This window comes from Trachurus trachurus (genome assembly GCF_905171665.1).
Source record: "Trachurus trachurus genome assembly, chromosome: 3".
NCBI classification, from domain to species: domain Eukaryota; kingdom Metazoa; phylum Chordata; class Actinopteri; order Carangiformes; family Carangidae; genus Trachurus; species Trachurus trachurus.
The window spans coordinates 3,958,265-3,973,267 of NC_139893.1; the positions used below are offsets into that span (position 1 = coordinate 3,958,265).

The following is a 15,003-nucleotide window of genomic DNA, read 5'->3' on the forward strand; positions in this document are numbered from 1 at the left end:
AACATACTAAACATTTTATGAATGAGCAATCAGATTTGTTGTAATAATTGTTTTTTTTAAGTCTTCTGTTATAGTTTCTCTTATAGAGTCCTTTTTTTTACACCTAATGCCAAACCCACTTCATCCATAAACCAAAAAACCACCCGTAACATCGTGTTTAGGTTTCAGGATTTCTCCAGCTTTATTAAAATAAGGGACTCCTTGTCAAAGGTAGAAACAACTTTGGCACCGACAACAAAGTACAAAAATAGAACGGTTCAAATTCTCACATCCCAGTTCACACATTCACACGTTGAGATTAAAGGGATAAATTAGTATAAAGACATTAGAATTCAGATTGTCAATCACACACAGTGCGACCCCTCAGGAACAGAAGGGCTACAGAAAAGAGAAGCACATTTTCATGGACAATTTAAACATTGTTAATAACGACATTGACATTCTTTAACACAGTGCTTACTTTCTGACAGTTTCTGCTCTTTTAGTTAGGAAACGTTTCTGAATTATTATTTTTTTTAATGGAAAACAAATAAATGCCAGTTTGACAAATATATAAATCTGAATGGTGACGAACCCTAAGGAAAAAAAATTAATCAATTTCCATTAAGGCTCACATGTGGAAGGAAGGAAATGGTACACAAAAGGTAATTGTATTGTCAAGAGTCTTCATTTTCCAATAGAGCATGAATTTAGAGACTTCATCAGTCGACAGTGAAAAGACTTTAGAGAAGGATCGGGACTGATCAAGCAGCGAGGCAGTGTAACGTCTGAAGCTGAACGTGTCAGAAAGTGATCAGGCGGTTGGTTCGGTTTTGGTTCGGTTCGGTCACAGACAGCGTGGCATCTACAGGGTGAAACAGTGCAGCGATTGGACGGTGAGGGAGCGAAGCAGATGTCAAGACGACCGATTCCTTTTTTTTTTTTATTCCCGAGGATTTGCAATTGCGTCTGCCAGCAGGTCGGGTCGGAGGCACTCGATGGGGCAGTGAATGTTCTGTGGGAAGATTGAACAAAGGTAAGATGAAAATCACAAGCCTCAATACAAACAACCCTGTGCCTGATTGGTTTTAACAGTAATATGAAATTTACCAAAAATGTCTTTGGGGTTTGCAAAGGACCAGAAATTGCTAAGAAACTGCAATACATCTCAAAATATAGGGGTGGGAATCCTTTACTATCTCACGATTAGATTCGATTCAGATTTTTGGGGCTACGATTCGATTCAAAATCGATTTTCAATTCAAAACGATTCGATTCCTAATGATTTCTGCTTCAGTCTATCGGTGTGCAAAGGATCCTCATCATCTACTCCAGTCTGCTTTACAGAATGTCTAAAGTGTCTTACATTTACACTGCAAAAACTCAAAATCTTACCAAGAATATTTGTCTAATTTCTAGTCCAAACAAATCTCATTATACCTAAAATAAGACTCATCACACTAAAAAGCAGCTTGTTTTTAGACAATTTTTACTTCTTTCAAGTACTTGAACTTGCTTTCACTGGCATTTTTTTCTACTTATTTCAAGTGAAAATGTGTTTGAAACAAGTGAAAATGATCTAAAAACAAGTACATTTTTAGGTGATGAGTCTTATTTTAAGTGGAAAGAGATGAGTTTTGACCAGAAATTAGACATTTTGACAAGAAATAAGACAAATATTCTTTTTGCAGTGTATTGAGTTTTAAACATTTATCCATGCTTAGATGGAATTGTTGAAACTGTTGCATTAAAGCAATATCACATATTGCTTAAGCAACAAAATTAAAAGTGCCTCTTTATTAAAAAAAACAGTGCAGTTAAACATGCTGCCTTTTAAATTCTAAGGAAATGGAGGCAGACAGCCAGCAGATTTGTTTAATTTTTTTTTTTTTTTATCGATTTTGGGACATTTTATATCGATTCTGAATCGTATTAAATGAGAATTGCGATTCTTATGTGAATCGATTTTTTTGGCACACCCCTAGTGAAATATAACAACTCCATTACTCACTTTGCGTAGGGTGTTGTCTCCATATCTTACAGGCTGCAGCAGACTGGCATCCACATCTGAACCTGGTCTGCGGCAGTTCTCGCACCTCCAGCCCTGAAGAGACACAAAAGGTGATCAAACGTATTCAGGCAGCGCAGCGGCCTTTTAATTATTCCAAAAGATGCTAACAAAACATATGGTGAGGCCTCATTTCATCATTACGGCCCACGCCTATGGAGCAGACCGCCTGAAGACTTGAGGAGAGCAGAGAATCTGGACATTTTTAAAAGCAAATTGAAGACCTACCTTTTTAGCCTGGCTTTTAACTGATTCTTATCATTTGTATCATTATAAAACATTCAATTTAATTTATTATTATTATTATTTTTAATTTAATATTATTATCATTTTTATTCTATTTTATCCTACTACACCTGTCGTTTTTACTTGATTTTATCTAATGTCTCTTTCTTCTTCTCATTTTATCTATTTTATTTGATTTTATCTAGTGTTTTCCCCATTGCAAATGATTGAGTGTAAGATAGTGTTTCCTCGATGTCTCTAAAATCAAATGTTCTGAAATTATTGTGTGAATGTGTATGTGAATGTACATGTGTCTCCCAATATGTGTCCCCTATCTTCCTTGTTTTTATCATGTGAAGAACTTTGAGCTGCCGTGGGCATGAAAAGTGCTATACAAGTAAAGCCTGATTGCTTGATTGATTGATTGATTGATTTTATATTTAATCATGTTTTCAGAATAAACACAAGTCAGTGAAGACATTACAGTGAACCAATGAGCCGTACCTGTTGTCCTCCGAAGCATGTGCAGGTGCAGATGGCGCCCAGGTACTCCTTCTGCCACTGGTTGCCCACCTGGTAGGTTTTTCCCTCGTCGTAGCACACCGACTCATCTGGATGTGGATGATGTACATATACACATTCATGTTAAAAATAAACACGCGTCTCCTTCCCCTGGTCTAGAGAGATCGTGTCTTTGGGAAGTCTTCGGAGGCCTTACGTGGTTCACACTTGAACTCTCCTTTGCCGTTTCCCAGGCAGGTGCAGCTCATCAAGTGGCCGTTCTCTGCTCGGCGGTCCCACTTCTCTCCGATGCGGTAGTTGTTGCCGTTGTCATGGCACCACTCTGATGATGGACAGAATAAAAGCAGTCGGTTATACTTACACAATGCAAAAACTCAAAATCTTTCCAAGAATATTTGTCTTATTTCTTGTCAAAATGTCTAATTTCTAGTCAAAACTAACCTCTTTCCACTTAAAATAAGACTCATCACCTAAAAATGTACTTGTTTTTAGATAATTTTCACTTGTTTCAAACTAATTTTCAATTGAAATAAGTAGAAAAATCTGCCAGTCAAAGCAAGTTTTTTGTGCTTGTAATAAGAAAGGAAAACTTGATCCACTGTCAGATTTTTCTACTTATTTTAAGTGGAAAATTTGCTTGAAAAAAGTAAAAAGTGTCTAAAAACAAGCTACTTTTTAATGTGATGAGTCTTACTTTAAGTATAATTAGATTTATTTTGACTAGAAATGACATTTTGACTAGAAATAAGACAAATATTCTTGGTAAGATTTTGAATTTTTGCAGTGCATCACTGCAAAAACTCAAATCTCTTACCAAGTATATTTGTCTTATTTCTAGTCGAAACAATCTCATTATACTTGACACATAAAAAGTAGCTTGTTTTTAGACACTTTTTTACTTCTTTCAAGCAGATTTTCACTTGAAATAAGTAGAAGAATCTGAAAGTGGAGCAAGTTTTTCTTTCTTTTTACAAACACAAAAAACTTTCTTTCACTGGCAGATTTTTCTACTTTTTTTAAGTGAAAATTAGTTTGAAACAAGTGAAAATTATCTAAAAACAAGTTAATTTTTAGGTGATGAGTCTTATTTTAAGTGGAAAGAGATTAGTGTGAACAACAGGAAGGAAAAACGTCCCCAAAAACTTACTGGAAGAGTCACATCTGAAGTGTCCGCTGCCGAGGCCGAGACACCTGCACCACAGCTTGAAGCCGGTCTCGGACATCCGCTCCCACTCAGCACCAACGTCGTGGTGGGTGGCGGTGAAGGCATCGTAACATGAGTCGTCAGCGGAGGAGCCTCCCTCTGTGACTGAAATAAAAAAGGAGGATGAAAAGTTTATTTCCACCTTCCAGAAGGGAGTTCGGCCAATAAGCACCCACGATTATTGTCAGAGAAATAATCAAGGTATTACGATTATCACGATTATTATACATTAATTAATTTCACAACATATGAAAGTGTAAAATCAAATACAGCCAAAATATAATTACATTAATAATTATTTACACTAAATATTTTAAGTAGCTACTGTTAATATATAACCAATTATTACTCCTCCAGGGGAAGTGTTGGACCAGTATTTCTTACATTTACATTTACTTTGGTGCACATTTGGTGCACATAGTTTAAAGTGTTTATTGTGACAAAAAACAAAAAGAGCCAACAAGCAGTTATATCAAAAGGGAAATTAATACGTGCCCTTTCAATAAATAATAATAATGATACTGGTGAGATGATAAAGTGAAAGTGATGGTGAATTGACGGTCAACAAAAACTATATAAACTTAGTTCTCTCTCTCTCTTTGTGTTCGAAACTCCCGCCACCACACACACACACACACACACACACACTAAGTAAAGAAAATAACCACACCCCCTCAATGTGTGAACGCAAATGACATCATCAACGCAATGACGTCAAACCTAAAGCAAAATGGCAGGCAAAAATATATTTTAGCTTCTACAGTGACGGTATTTAGAAATCTTTACAATGAATTAAAGCAGAAGTAAGTGGTCCGGTCGTTTTCGCTAATGCTGCGTTCCAGGCAGGTTTTTGAAATCGTAAATTACAGCTTCAAGTCACAACTTACGACTTTGTAGCGTTCCAGGCAACCCACTCGTGTTTTTCCGACCTGTTTTACCGGTGAAAGTCACTATAACGGCCACTCGTAACTTCCGACCGGTGAACTCGTACCAGATCGAACTGGTACCACTTCACGGTCGGAAAAATACGAGTTTCCTTGAACGCACCATAACAGTCCTCGTCGCTACGTCACCACATTCACGGCGTTCCTTGGCTGCACACACAGCCCTGCATGCCGTTCTCTCTCCTCATTGGATAAAAACTGTAGGATACGATAAATGTTTTCTCCTCGACTCAGAGCAGAGCAGAGGGACTGACAGACCCGTGTTTCAGACCAAACACTCTATGTAAGTGATTGCTGTCGGAAGATATAACTATTTAAGACTTATATTAACACAAATATATCACTTACTTCTGCTTTAATTGTGGCATTTTATACTGCGATTAATTGTGAACATCCCTAGTTTAGTAGTTTAGTTCAGACTCACTTGTGTTTCCAGCGGTGACGACCTGCTCCATGATCTTGTGTTTGAGGGCCCCCAGCAGAGCCTCCACCATCACGTTGTAGTTGGCTCCAGGTGTGAGTCCGATCAGCGTGGCGGTGGTGGCCGAGTCGGGCAGGCGGATCTGGACCGGGAAAACAGAGAGACGAGCTTCATCCACATGGAATCAGAGGTTTTCATTTGACTGATAAATAAATGATATACCTAAATGGTAACATTTTACTTGAATAGGTATTCATAAGATTGACATAAAACTGTCATAACCATGACATAACAGCTGTCATAAACATCAATGAATACAGCTGTCGTTACACTGCAAAAACTCAAAATCTTTCCAAGAATATTTGTCTTATTTCTTGTCAAAATGTCTCATTTCTAGTCAAAACTAATCTCTTTCCACTTAAAATGAGACTCATCACCTAAAAATGAACTTGTTTTTAGATCATTTTCACTTGTATCAAACAGATTTTCACTTGAAATAAGTAGAAAAATCTGCCAGTGAAAGCAAGTTTTTTGTGCTTGTAATAAGAAAGAAAAACTTGCTCCACTGTCAGATTTTTCTACTTATTCCAAGTGAAAATCAGCTTGAAAGGAGTAAAAAGTGTCTAAAAACAAGCTACTTTGTATGTGATGAGTCTTATTTTAAGTAGAAAGAGATTGGTTTTGACTAGAAATAAGACAAATATTCTTGGTAAGATTTTGAGTTTTTGCAGTGTAAGTGTCATTCGATAAGTTATGTCACTTTTGATGCAAAGTTGACATTGTTTGAGATGTCCTTGTTATGAGAACTTGACATCATTTTTAAAGTTTGGCAATTAGGTCTGCTACGACAGTTTAAATTGTCTTTATGTCAAGTTGTCAGAACAAAAACATCTCAAACAATGTCAACTTAACGACAGCTGTCATAAGTATTCATCTATCTATCTATCTATCTATCTATCTATCTATCTATCTATCTATCTATCTATCTATCATGTCAAGTTGTCAGAACAAAAACATCTCAGACAATGTCAACTTTGCATTAAAAGTGACATAACTTACCGAATGACACTTAACAACAGCTGTCATAAGTATTCATTGATGTATATGACAGCTGTTATGTCAACTTATGAATACCTATTCAAGTAAAGTGTTACCAAAATAGGTAAATATCGTTTTTGAACTGCGTCGTCTCTTACCTGGAACATCTTCTCGTTGACGTGTGTGAGCGGGTGGCAGGACACCAGGTAGGCGTTGCTCTGCTTGTACGGCTTCCAGGAGATGGTGGTCTGGGTCTGGGCCTCTTGTGGCACCCCTGTGTCGTTACCAAACGAAGCACCAACGGGCACGTTTAACTTCAAAATGGGCAAGCGGCGGCCCTCTGCGTCGGGCACCGGCACAAAGACCAGAGGCTCGCGCACTTGCCCGTAGGGATACTGCGGGTTACCGCTGTTCCCATCGTATCTGTTGGTGCCTCCTCCATTGTTGTTGTTGTACTCTGTGTACTCCACGCGCTGGTTCTGACCACCGACCCCGTCCTGCCCACTGGCCACTACTACCGTGTTGTCAAAATCAGTTTCTGGCACATCCAACCTGTCATCAATAAGTCCCGGGCGGTGTGGCGACGGCAGGGGAAGCAGGGAGTCTGGTTCTGGGCGGGAGAGACGGGGTTAGGGAAGCGAGCAGGTTAGACCATAGTCCAGTAATTTTATGAAAAAAGGTTGAACAAATTGCAACAGAAGAAAACACAACTGATTTTGTATCCTCAACATGTCCTGAGTGAGGGAAAAAAAGCCCAGAAGAATCCCACTAGGGGAAAGTTTCGAAAAAGACCCAAATATATCCCATTTATACGCCTATTAATTATTTTTCTCATGTGAATAGGGTAAAATTTTTAACCTTTAGATATCTCCATGAAAATTACTGAGTTGATTACTTACATTAAGACATACAAAAAATGTATTACAAGTTTTTTGAAATTCTTTGTTAACATGAGCAAATTTGCATAGATTTGCATCAATTCAGTGGGAAACGGTGGAATTTATGCAAATGTATGCAAATTTGCTCATGTTGACAAAGAATTTCAAAAAACTTGTAATACATTTTTTGTTTGTCTTAATGTAAGTAATCAACTCAGTAATTGTCATGGAGATATCTAAAGGTTAAAAATTTTACCCAATTCACATGAGAAAAATAATTAATAGGCGTATAAATGGGATATATTTGGGTCAGGACATGTTGAGGATACAAAATCAGTTGAGTTTGCTTCTGTTGCAATTTGTTCAACCTTTTTTCATAAAATGACTGGACTACCAGGGGGAGGTGAGGCAGAGCTGCAGTGACATATCTCATCCAGTAGCTGGCGACAGATATGCAACATCACTGGGTGGGTTCCACTTTGTGGCAAAGTTTAAGTCAAACCCCAATATTACAAAACACACACAATGTATTTTGAATGTCATTTCTGGAGGCATTCAAAATAAAAATGGGTATTATTGTTTTAAGAGTCCAACACTGAAAAAACTCAAAATCTTTCCAAGAATATTCGTCTTATTTCTAGTCAAAATGTCTCATTTCTAGTCAAAACTTAATCTCATTATATGTAAAATCACATAAAAAGTAGCTTGTTTTTAGACACTTTTTATTTTTTTCAAGCATATTTTCACTTAAATAGAAAAATCTGATAGTGGAGCAAGTTTTTCGTTACAAACACAAAAAACTTGCTTTCACTGGCAGATTTTTCTACTTATTTCAATTGAAAATTAGTTTGAAACAAGTGAAATTATCTAAAAACAAGTTCATTTTAAGTGGAAAGAGATTAGTTTTGACTAGATATGAGACATTTTGACAAGAAATAAGACAAATATTCTTGGAAAGATTTTGAGTTTTTACAGTGCAACGCCAATCAGCTGCTTCAGTTTTACCTTGAGGCCTCCGAGCTGTTGCAGCCAAACAGCTGGTTCAGTTTAGCAGATTAAAGTTGCCATTCAAACACTCTGCTTTTATAGGATGTGCACTGACTGAACTAATTTGACTCGTCGTCTTCTCTATCACATCCTTCGAATGCATCACTTTGACATGTGTCACAGTTCAGAGCAGAAGTGTCGTTATACTCACGAGTCCGGATGCGGCCGGTAAGAGGAGTGCTCCTCCGGGTGTTCTGCAGGGCGATGATCTTGATGATGTACTCAGTGGACGGTCTCAGACCTGTGGGGACGAACAATTACTATAAGACTGTATGAATCTATCTATCTATCTATCTATCTATCTATCTATCTATCTATCTATCTATCTATCTATCTATCTATCTATCTATCTATCTATCTATCTATCTATCTATCTATCTATCTATCTATCTATCTATCTATACTGCAAAAACTCAAAATCTTCCCAAGAATATTTGTCTTATTTCTTGTCAGAATGTCTCATTTCTGGTCAAAACTCATCTCTTTCCACTTTAAATAAGACTCATCACCTAAAAATCAACTTGTTTTTAGATAATTTTCACTTGTTTCAAACAAATTTTCAAATCTGCCAGTGAAAGGAAGTTTTTTGTGCTTGTAATAAGAAAGAAAAACTTGCTCACTATCAGATTATTTCAAGTGAAAATATGCTTGAAAGAAGTAAAAAGTGTCTAAAAACAAGCTACTTTTTAATGCAATTAGTCTTATTTTAGGTATAATGAGATTTGTTTTGACTAGAAATGAAACAAATATTCTTGGTAAGATTTTGAGTTTTTGCAGTGTATCTATCTATCTATCTATCTATCTATCTATCTATCTATCTATCTATCTATCTATCTATCTATCTATCTATCTATCTATCTATCTATCTATCTATCTATCTATCTATCTATCTATCTATCTATCTATCTATCTATCAGCAGCTAAAAGCAAAAAGCAGTCAGTGTGGAAGTTGGTACCAGGAATGGTGGCGTAGTTCTGGCCGGCGTGGGGCTGTGGGCTCAGCTCCCGTGGGGCTCGTCCCATCTCCTCGTAGGTGACGTAGTATCCTGTGATCTGGGTGGGAGGGGGCTGCCACGTGAAGGAGATGGAGGTGGGGGTCAAAGACGTGAACTGAAAGTTGGTGGGACTCTGGACCACTGGTGAAGCTACAGTACAGAGAGAAATAAATACCAGATTAGATCATGTTAGACACGTGAAAATCATGTCACGGTGAATTTATTTATCCATCTAGTGTTTTCACAATGACACTCAGAGTTGAGTTGTACCTGTCTGAACGATGACGTTGAACGGAGCGCTTCTTGTGTTTCCATTCAGAGTGTACATGTTGATAGAGTACCTGGTGAACGGCTGCAGCCCTGAGAGCAAAAAAAACAAACAAAAAAACAGTGTTACTTACAATAATCTTAAACTATATCCTGTTTCTGTTGCTTGGGATGTGCAACAGGTGAGAGTGCACTGCAAAAACCCCACATCTTTCCAAGAATATTTGTCCTTTTTCTTGTTAAAATGTCTCATTTCTAGTCAAAACTAATCTCTTCCCACTTAAAATAAGACTCGTCACCTAATAATTAACTTGTTTTTAGATAATTTTCACTTGTTTCAAACAAATATTCACTTTAAATAATCTGCCAGTGAAAGCACGTTTTTTGTGCTTGTAATATTTGTTGCTTGAATTATTTCTTGTTTGTTTTATTTGTATTGTTCTTTAGTCTCTTTAGTTGTTTTTCGTTTGTTTGTTGGTTTCTTAATTGTTATTCCTTATTCTTATATATATATTTCGATTATTATTCTTTTCGTGTAATATTTTCTTTTATTTCTACCATCTAAATATTTCTTTTTGATTGCACATTTGTATATCTTGCTTTCTTTTAAGTATGATATAATATTTTATTGTTAGGTGGAGGCACCTGATAAGCTCCTTGAGTTTTCGCCTCTTCCCGCACTTTAAATTGTCATAATTGTTACTTTTACTTGTGTAATTTTTAACTGTGCAAACAAATAAATCAAATAAGGAAGAAAAACTTGCTTCACTATCAGATTTTTCTACTTATTTCAAGTGAAAATATGCTTGAAAGAAGTAAAAAGTGTCTAAAAACAAGCTACTTTTTATGTGATGAGTCTTAGTTTAAGTATAATGAGATTTGTTTTGACTAGAAATGACATTTTAACTAGAAATAAGACAAATATTCTTGGTAAGATATTTGAGTTTTTGCAGTGTGGTGTCTTACCTGAGAGAGTGTAGGTGCGTGTTTCTCCGGGTATGGTCTTGGAGATGGCGGGGTGGGATCCGTCGACGGGCGAGGCGTCGATGAGGAAACCGGTGATGGTCTCCACCTTGGTTCTCCAGTTCAGCACCACAGAAGCATCGGTCACGTCGGTGATGCGCACGCGGCGAGGAGGACTCACATCTGCAGCGAAGGAGGAGGAGGAGGAGGAGACAGAACTACAGAGTTAAAACACACACAGCAGTGGATGATGAATGGATGATGAATGGATGATGATGATCCTGTGTGCACACTGCAAAAACACATAATCTTTCCAAGAATATTTGTCTTATTTCTTGTCAAAATGTCTCATTTCTAGTCAAAACTAATCTCTTTCCACTTAAAATAAGATTCACCACCTAAAAATGAACTTGTTTTTAGATCATTTTCACTTGTTTCAAACTAATTTTCACTTGAAATAAGTAGAAAAATCTGCCAGTGAAAGCAGGTGTTTTGTGCTTGTAATAGGAAAGGGAAAACTTGCTCCACTATCAGATGATTTCAAGTGAAAATCTGCTTGAAAGAAGTAAAAAGTGTCTAAAAACAAGCTGCTTTTAATGTGATGAGTCTTATTTTAAGTAGAATGGGATTTGTTTTGACTTGAAATAAGACAAATATTCTTGGTAAGATTTTGAGTTTTTGCAGTGCAGTGCAGGTTCGATACCTTCCAGTGTGGTGGCGTCTCCCTCCAGAGGTCTGCTGGTGACGGAGTTCTTCAGAGCGTAGACTTGGATCCCGTATCTGGTTGCCACCTGTAATGTGCAGACAAGACAGTGTGTAGTTATTCACTGTCCTGACTATAGGTGCTGCCTTCGTCTTCTGTCCTCATGGGTCAAGGAAGGAAGGAAGGACAAAGGGAAAGAAGGAAGGATAAAGGGATTGATTGATTAAAAACTTTATTGAACAACATTAGACAAGTGTTCAAAAGGATTAAAAACACAATAAAGCCCAAAGGCTTATTTCCATTGTGGTCCTATTTGATGGTAGACGGTACACATGGATTTAAAACAAGGAAGACAAACACACAACACATGGACTAAAAACATGGGAGAGAGACACTAAGGCACATAGACTACAACACTGAAGAGAAAGAACAAGATAAAATAGACAAAACAAGAGATTAGGTCCCAAACAGAAACAACAAAACATGGGATAGAAGGAAGGAAGGAAGGCAGGAAGGACGAAGGGAAAGAAGGGAGGAAAGAAGGAAGGGAAAAAGGAAGGAAAGATAGATGGAGGGAGGGAACAGATTGGGTCAAAAAAGAAGGAAGAAGTACTGTAAGGATGAAGGGAAGGAAGGCAAAAAGGATTGTGGAAAGAAGGAAGGGAGAAAGGAAGGATGGAGGAAGTGAACAGATTGGGTCCATTTGACCCAGAAGGACGACAGGAGGGTTAAAAACAATAATAGCTGAGATTGCTGTCCCAACACCATGGAAACGCAAGACGCTTATGTCGGTCTTCCTCAAAGTGAAGTGTCGCGGGATGAGAATTTAAGATAATTATGAGATTTACGGCTCATTTGCAAAACACCATTCAATGGAAACGCAAATTGTACTTCTCTTCGCTTTTATTTTGCGAAAACCTGTAATGGAAACCCAGCGTATGAACCCATGTGAACAGTGAAACAAGACCTCTGCTCAGTGCTTACCATGAGGCCTGGGACGACCACACGTGTGGTGTCCGGGGCAACATTCATCTCCTTGGAGGGGCTGTTGACGTTCCTGGGGGTGATGACCACGCGGTAGCCGGACAGGCGTGCGGTGGGGGCGCGCCACGACACGGTGAAGGTGGAGGGGCCGACATCTGACACCGCCAGGTTGGTCGGAGCAGGGATGACTGAAGCAAAACACAAAAAGAAACACACATTTAGACTTAAGTTAAAGGGATAGTAGCATTTTTTTTAAAGTGGGGTTGTATGATTTACAAATAGCCCCTAAGTACTTTAATTGCAGTAGAAGACTCTCTGCACTCCTCCCGTTAGCAACGCCAGCCCATAATAGCCCTGCCCAGAGATTTACAACATACAGTGTTGTGAACAGACCCAAAGAAACGGCCTATTTTCGTGGCCTAAAAGAGGTTTTACCTGAAAAAAAAGTCTTCTACTGCAATTAAAGTACTTAGGGGCTATTTGTAGATCATACAACCCCACTTAAAAAAAAAAGATACTATCCCTTTAAAGGGAACGTTTAAATGAAGACCTGCACACACTGCAAAAAAGCAAAATCTTTCCAAAAATATTTGTCTTATTTCTTGTAAAAAATGTCTCGTTTCTAGTAAAAACTAATCTCTTTCCACTTAAAATATGACTCCTCACCTAAAAATTGACTCGTTTTTAAATAATTTTCACTTGCTTCAAACAAATTTTCACTTGAAATAAGTAGAAAAATCTGCCAGTGAAAGCAGGTTTTTTGTGCTTGTAATAAGAAAGAAAAACTTAATCCACTATCAGATTTTTCTACTTATTTCAAGTGAAAATCTGCTTGAAAGAAGTAAAAAGTGTCAAAAAAACAAGCTACTTTTTAGATGTGATGAGTCTTATTTTAAGTATAATTAGATTTGTTTTGACTAGAAATGACATTTTTACTAGAAATAAGACAAATATTCTTGGTTAAGATTTTGAGTTTTTGCAGTGCATTGATGTTGATGTTTTCAGTGCGTCTCTCCACCTGTGGCCTGAGTTCCCACTAGGGGCGTGCTGGGCGTGCGGCCGTGCAGGGCGATGACCTTCACGGTGTACTCTGTCCCGGGGCGAAGGCCTCGGAGCAGCACGGTGTCCTGGTCTCCTCGGGGCGCCGGCCGGTATTCCCGCTCGCCCTCCTCGGAGCTGGAGTACAGGACGCGGTACGACGTCACGGTGCCGTCGGGGCTGTCCCACGTGATGCGCATGGAGGTGGAGTCGATGTCGGAGAAGGTCAGGTCCTTGGGACGATCCATAGCTGCAGGGAAGGAGGTCGATGATGAGTCTTAAAGGAGACATACGTACGTATTCTGCCCCCTTTTCCACAAAGTAAAATAGTTCCCAGGTGTCTTAACCATCCTGTTGACCCAATCTGTTTCCTTCCTCCATTCTTCCTTCTTCTCTTCCTTTCTCCCTTCCTTCTTTCAACAATCCTTTTTCCATTCCTTCCTTCCTTCCTCTTTTGATCCAATTGACCTGATCTGTTCCCTATCCCTCTATCCCATCTTTCTTTCCTTCCTTTTTCCCTTCCTTCTTTCCACAATCCTTTCCCCTCCCGTCCCTCTTCCTTCCTTGAACGAATCTGTTCCTTCCCTCCCTCCATCTTTCTTTCCTTCCCTTTTCCCTTCCTTCTTTCCCTTCTTCTTCTTCCTTCCTTAAACGAATCTGTTCCCTCCCTCCATCTTTCTTTCCTTCCTTCTTTTCTCCCTTCCTTCTTTCAACAATCCTTTTTCCTTTTCTTCCTTCTTTTCTTCCTTCCTTCCCTTCATCCTTACTTCTTCCTTCTTTTTTGACCCAATTGACCTAATCTGTTCCCTCCCTCTTTCTAGCTTCCCTTCCTTTTTCCCTTCCTTCTTTCCTCCCATCTTTCCCTTTGTCCTTCCTTCCTTCCTTCCTTCCTTCCTTCCTTCCTTCCTTCCTTCCTTCCTTCCTTCCTTCCTTCCTTCCTTCACCCTTACTTCACCCTTACTTCTTCCTTCCTTTTTGACCCAGTTGACCCAATCTGTTCCCTAACCTCTTTCTAGCTTTCCTTTCTTTTTCCCTTCCTTCTTTCCTCCCATCTTTCCCTTTGTCCTTCCTTCCTTACTTCTTTCCCTCCGTCCTTCCTTCCTTGACCCAGGAGGACAACAGGAGGGTTAAGCTACAGACAGATTTTTTGTCAATTCTCACATTTTGGGGGCCGAAAGACAAGACAAACACCCAAATACATGTAAAAGAGCCTTTAAGAGGTGACATTTCCATAATATGTCCCCTCCGAAGCACCTACATTTGAATTAATAGGTAATTGATCCATAAATTTGGAAGGTTTCGAACTAACCAGTGATGGCGTTTTCCACCGCGGGGGAAGAGGGTTGGCCGTCGTCTCCGAGGGCGTAGACGCTCACGACGTACTCGACAGTGGGCATCAGACCCGTGAAGGTCATCTCGTGCTGATCTGTAAAGTTAAAGTTAAAGATACTTTATTAATCCTTTGCAGGAAATTACAATGTTACCAGCAGCAGAAGACAACACAAGACCACAAACACGACGCATCATGCACAAAAATACACAATAACAACAATATTGCACAACCCGTTACAAACTTGTGTCAGTGAATAAGAGCAGCAAGGTCTAAAATGCGATTTAAAAAGAAGTAAAAGTAGCAAGGTCTAAAATAAGATTTTAAAAAGGAGGGAGAGACACTGTCACATGATTACAGATATTACAGATAAGAGAAGCCAAAATGGCTTATGCAC

General features: G+C 38.7%; 1 protein-coding gene across 1 annotated transcript in view; it reads right to left on the reverse strand.

Annotated features, from left to right (window-relative positions):
* Window positions 1-156: 156 nt before the first annotated feature.
* The window catches only part of fn1b (fibronectin 1b), a 48,347-nt gene continuing 33,500 nt past the window's right edge, over window positions 157-15,003 (reverse strand). The window contains exons 31-45 of the mRNA XM_083996602.1: window positions 14,586-14,702; window positions 13,257-13,526; window positions 12,239-12,426; window positions 11,255-11,342; window positions 10,555-10,734; window positions 9,592-9,681; window positions 9,283-9,471; window positions 8,478-8,567; window positions 6,560-7,011; window positions 5,367-5,505; window positions 3,942-4,103; window positions 2,991-3,116; window positions 2,777-2,883; window positions 1,991-2,083; window positions 157-994 (exon numbers count right to left, since the gene is read on the reverse strand). Of these exons, the coding sequence (XP_083852728.1) occupies window positions 923-994; window positions 1,991-2,083; window positions 2,777-2,883; window positions 2,991-3,116; window positions 3,942-4,103; window positions 5,367-5,505; window positions 6,560-7,011; window positions 8,478-8,567; window positions 9,283-9,471; window positions 9,592-9,681; window positions 10,555-10,734; window positions 11,255-11,342; window positions 12,239-12,426; window positions 13,257-13,526; window positions 14,586-14,702 (2,363 nt within the window). The 3' untranslated portion in view covers window positions 157-922. The remainder of the gene's footprint in view (window positions 995-1,990; window positions 2,084-2,776; window positions 2,884-2,990; window positions 3,117-3,941; window positions 4,104-5,366; window positions 5,506-6,559; window positions 7,012-8,477; window positions 8,568-9,282; window positions 9,472-9,591; window positions 9,682-10,554; window positions 10,735-11,254; window positions 11,343-12,238; window positions 12,427-13,256; window positions 13,527-14,585; window positions 14,703-15,003) is intronic.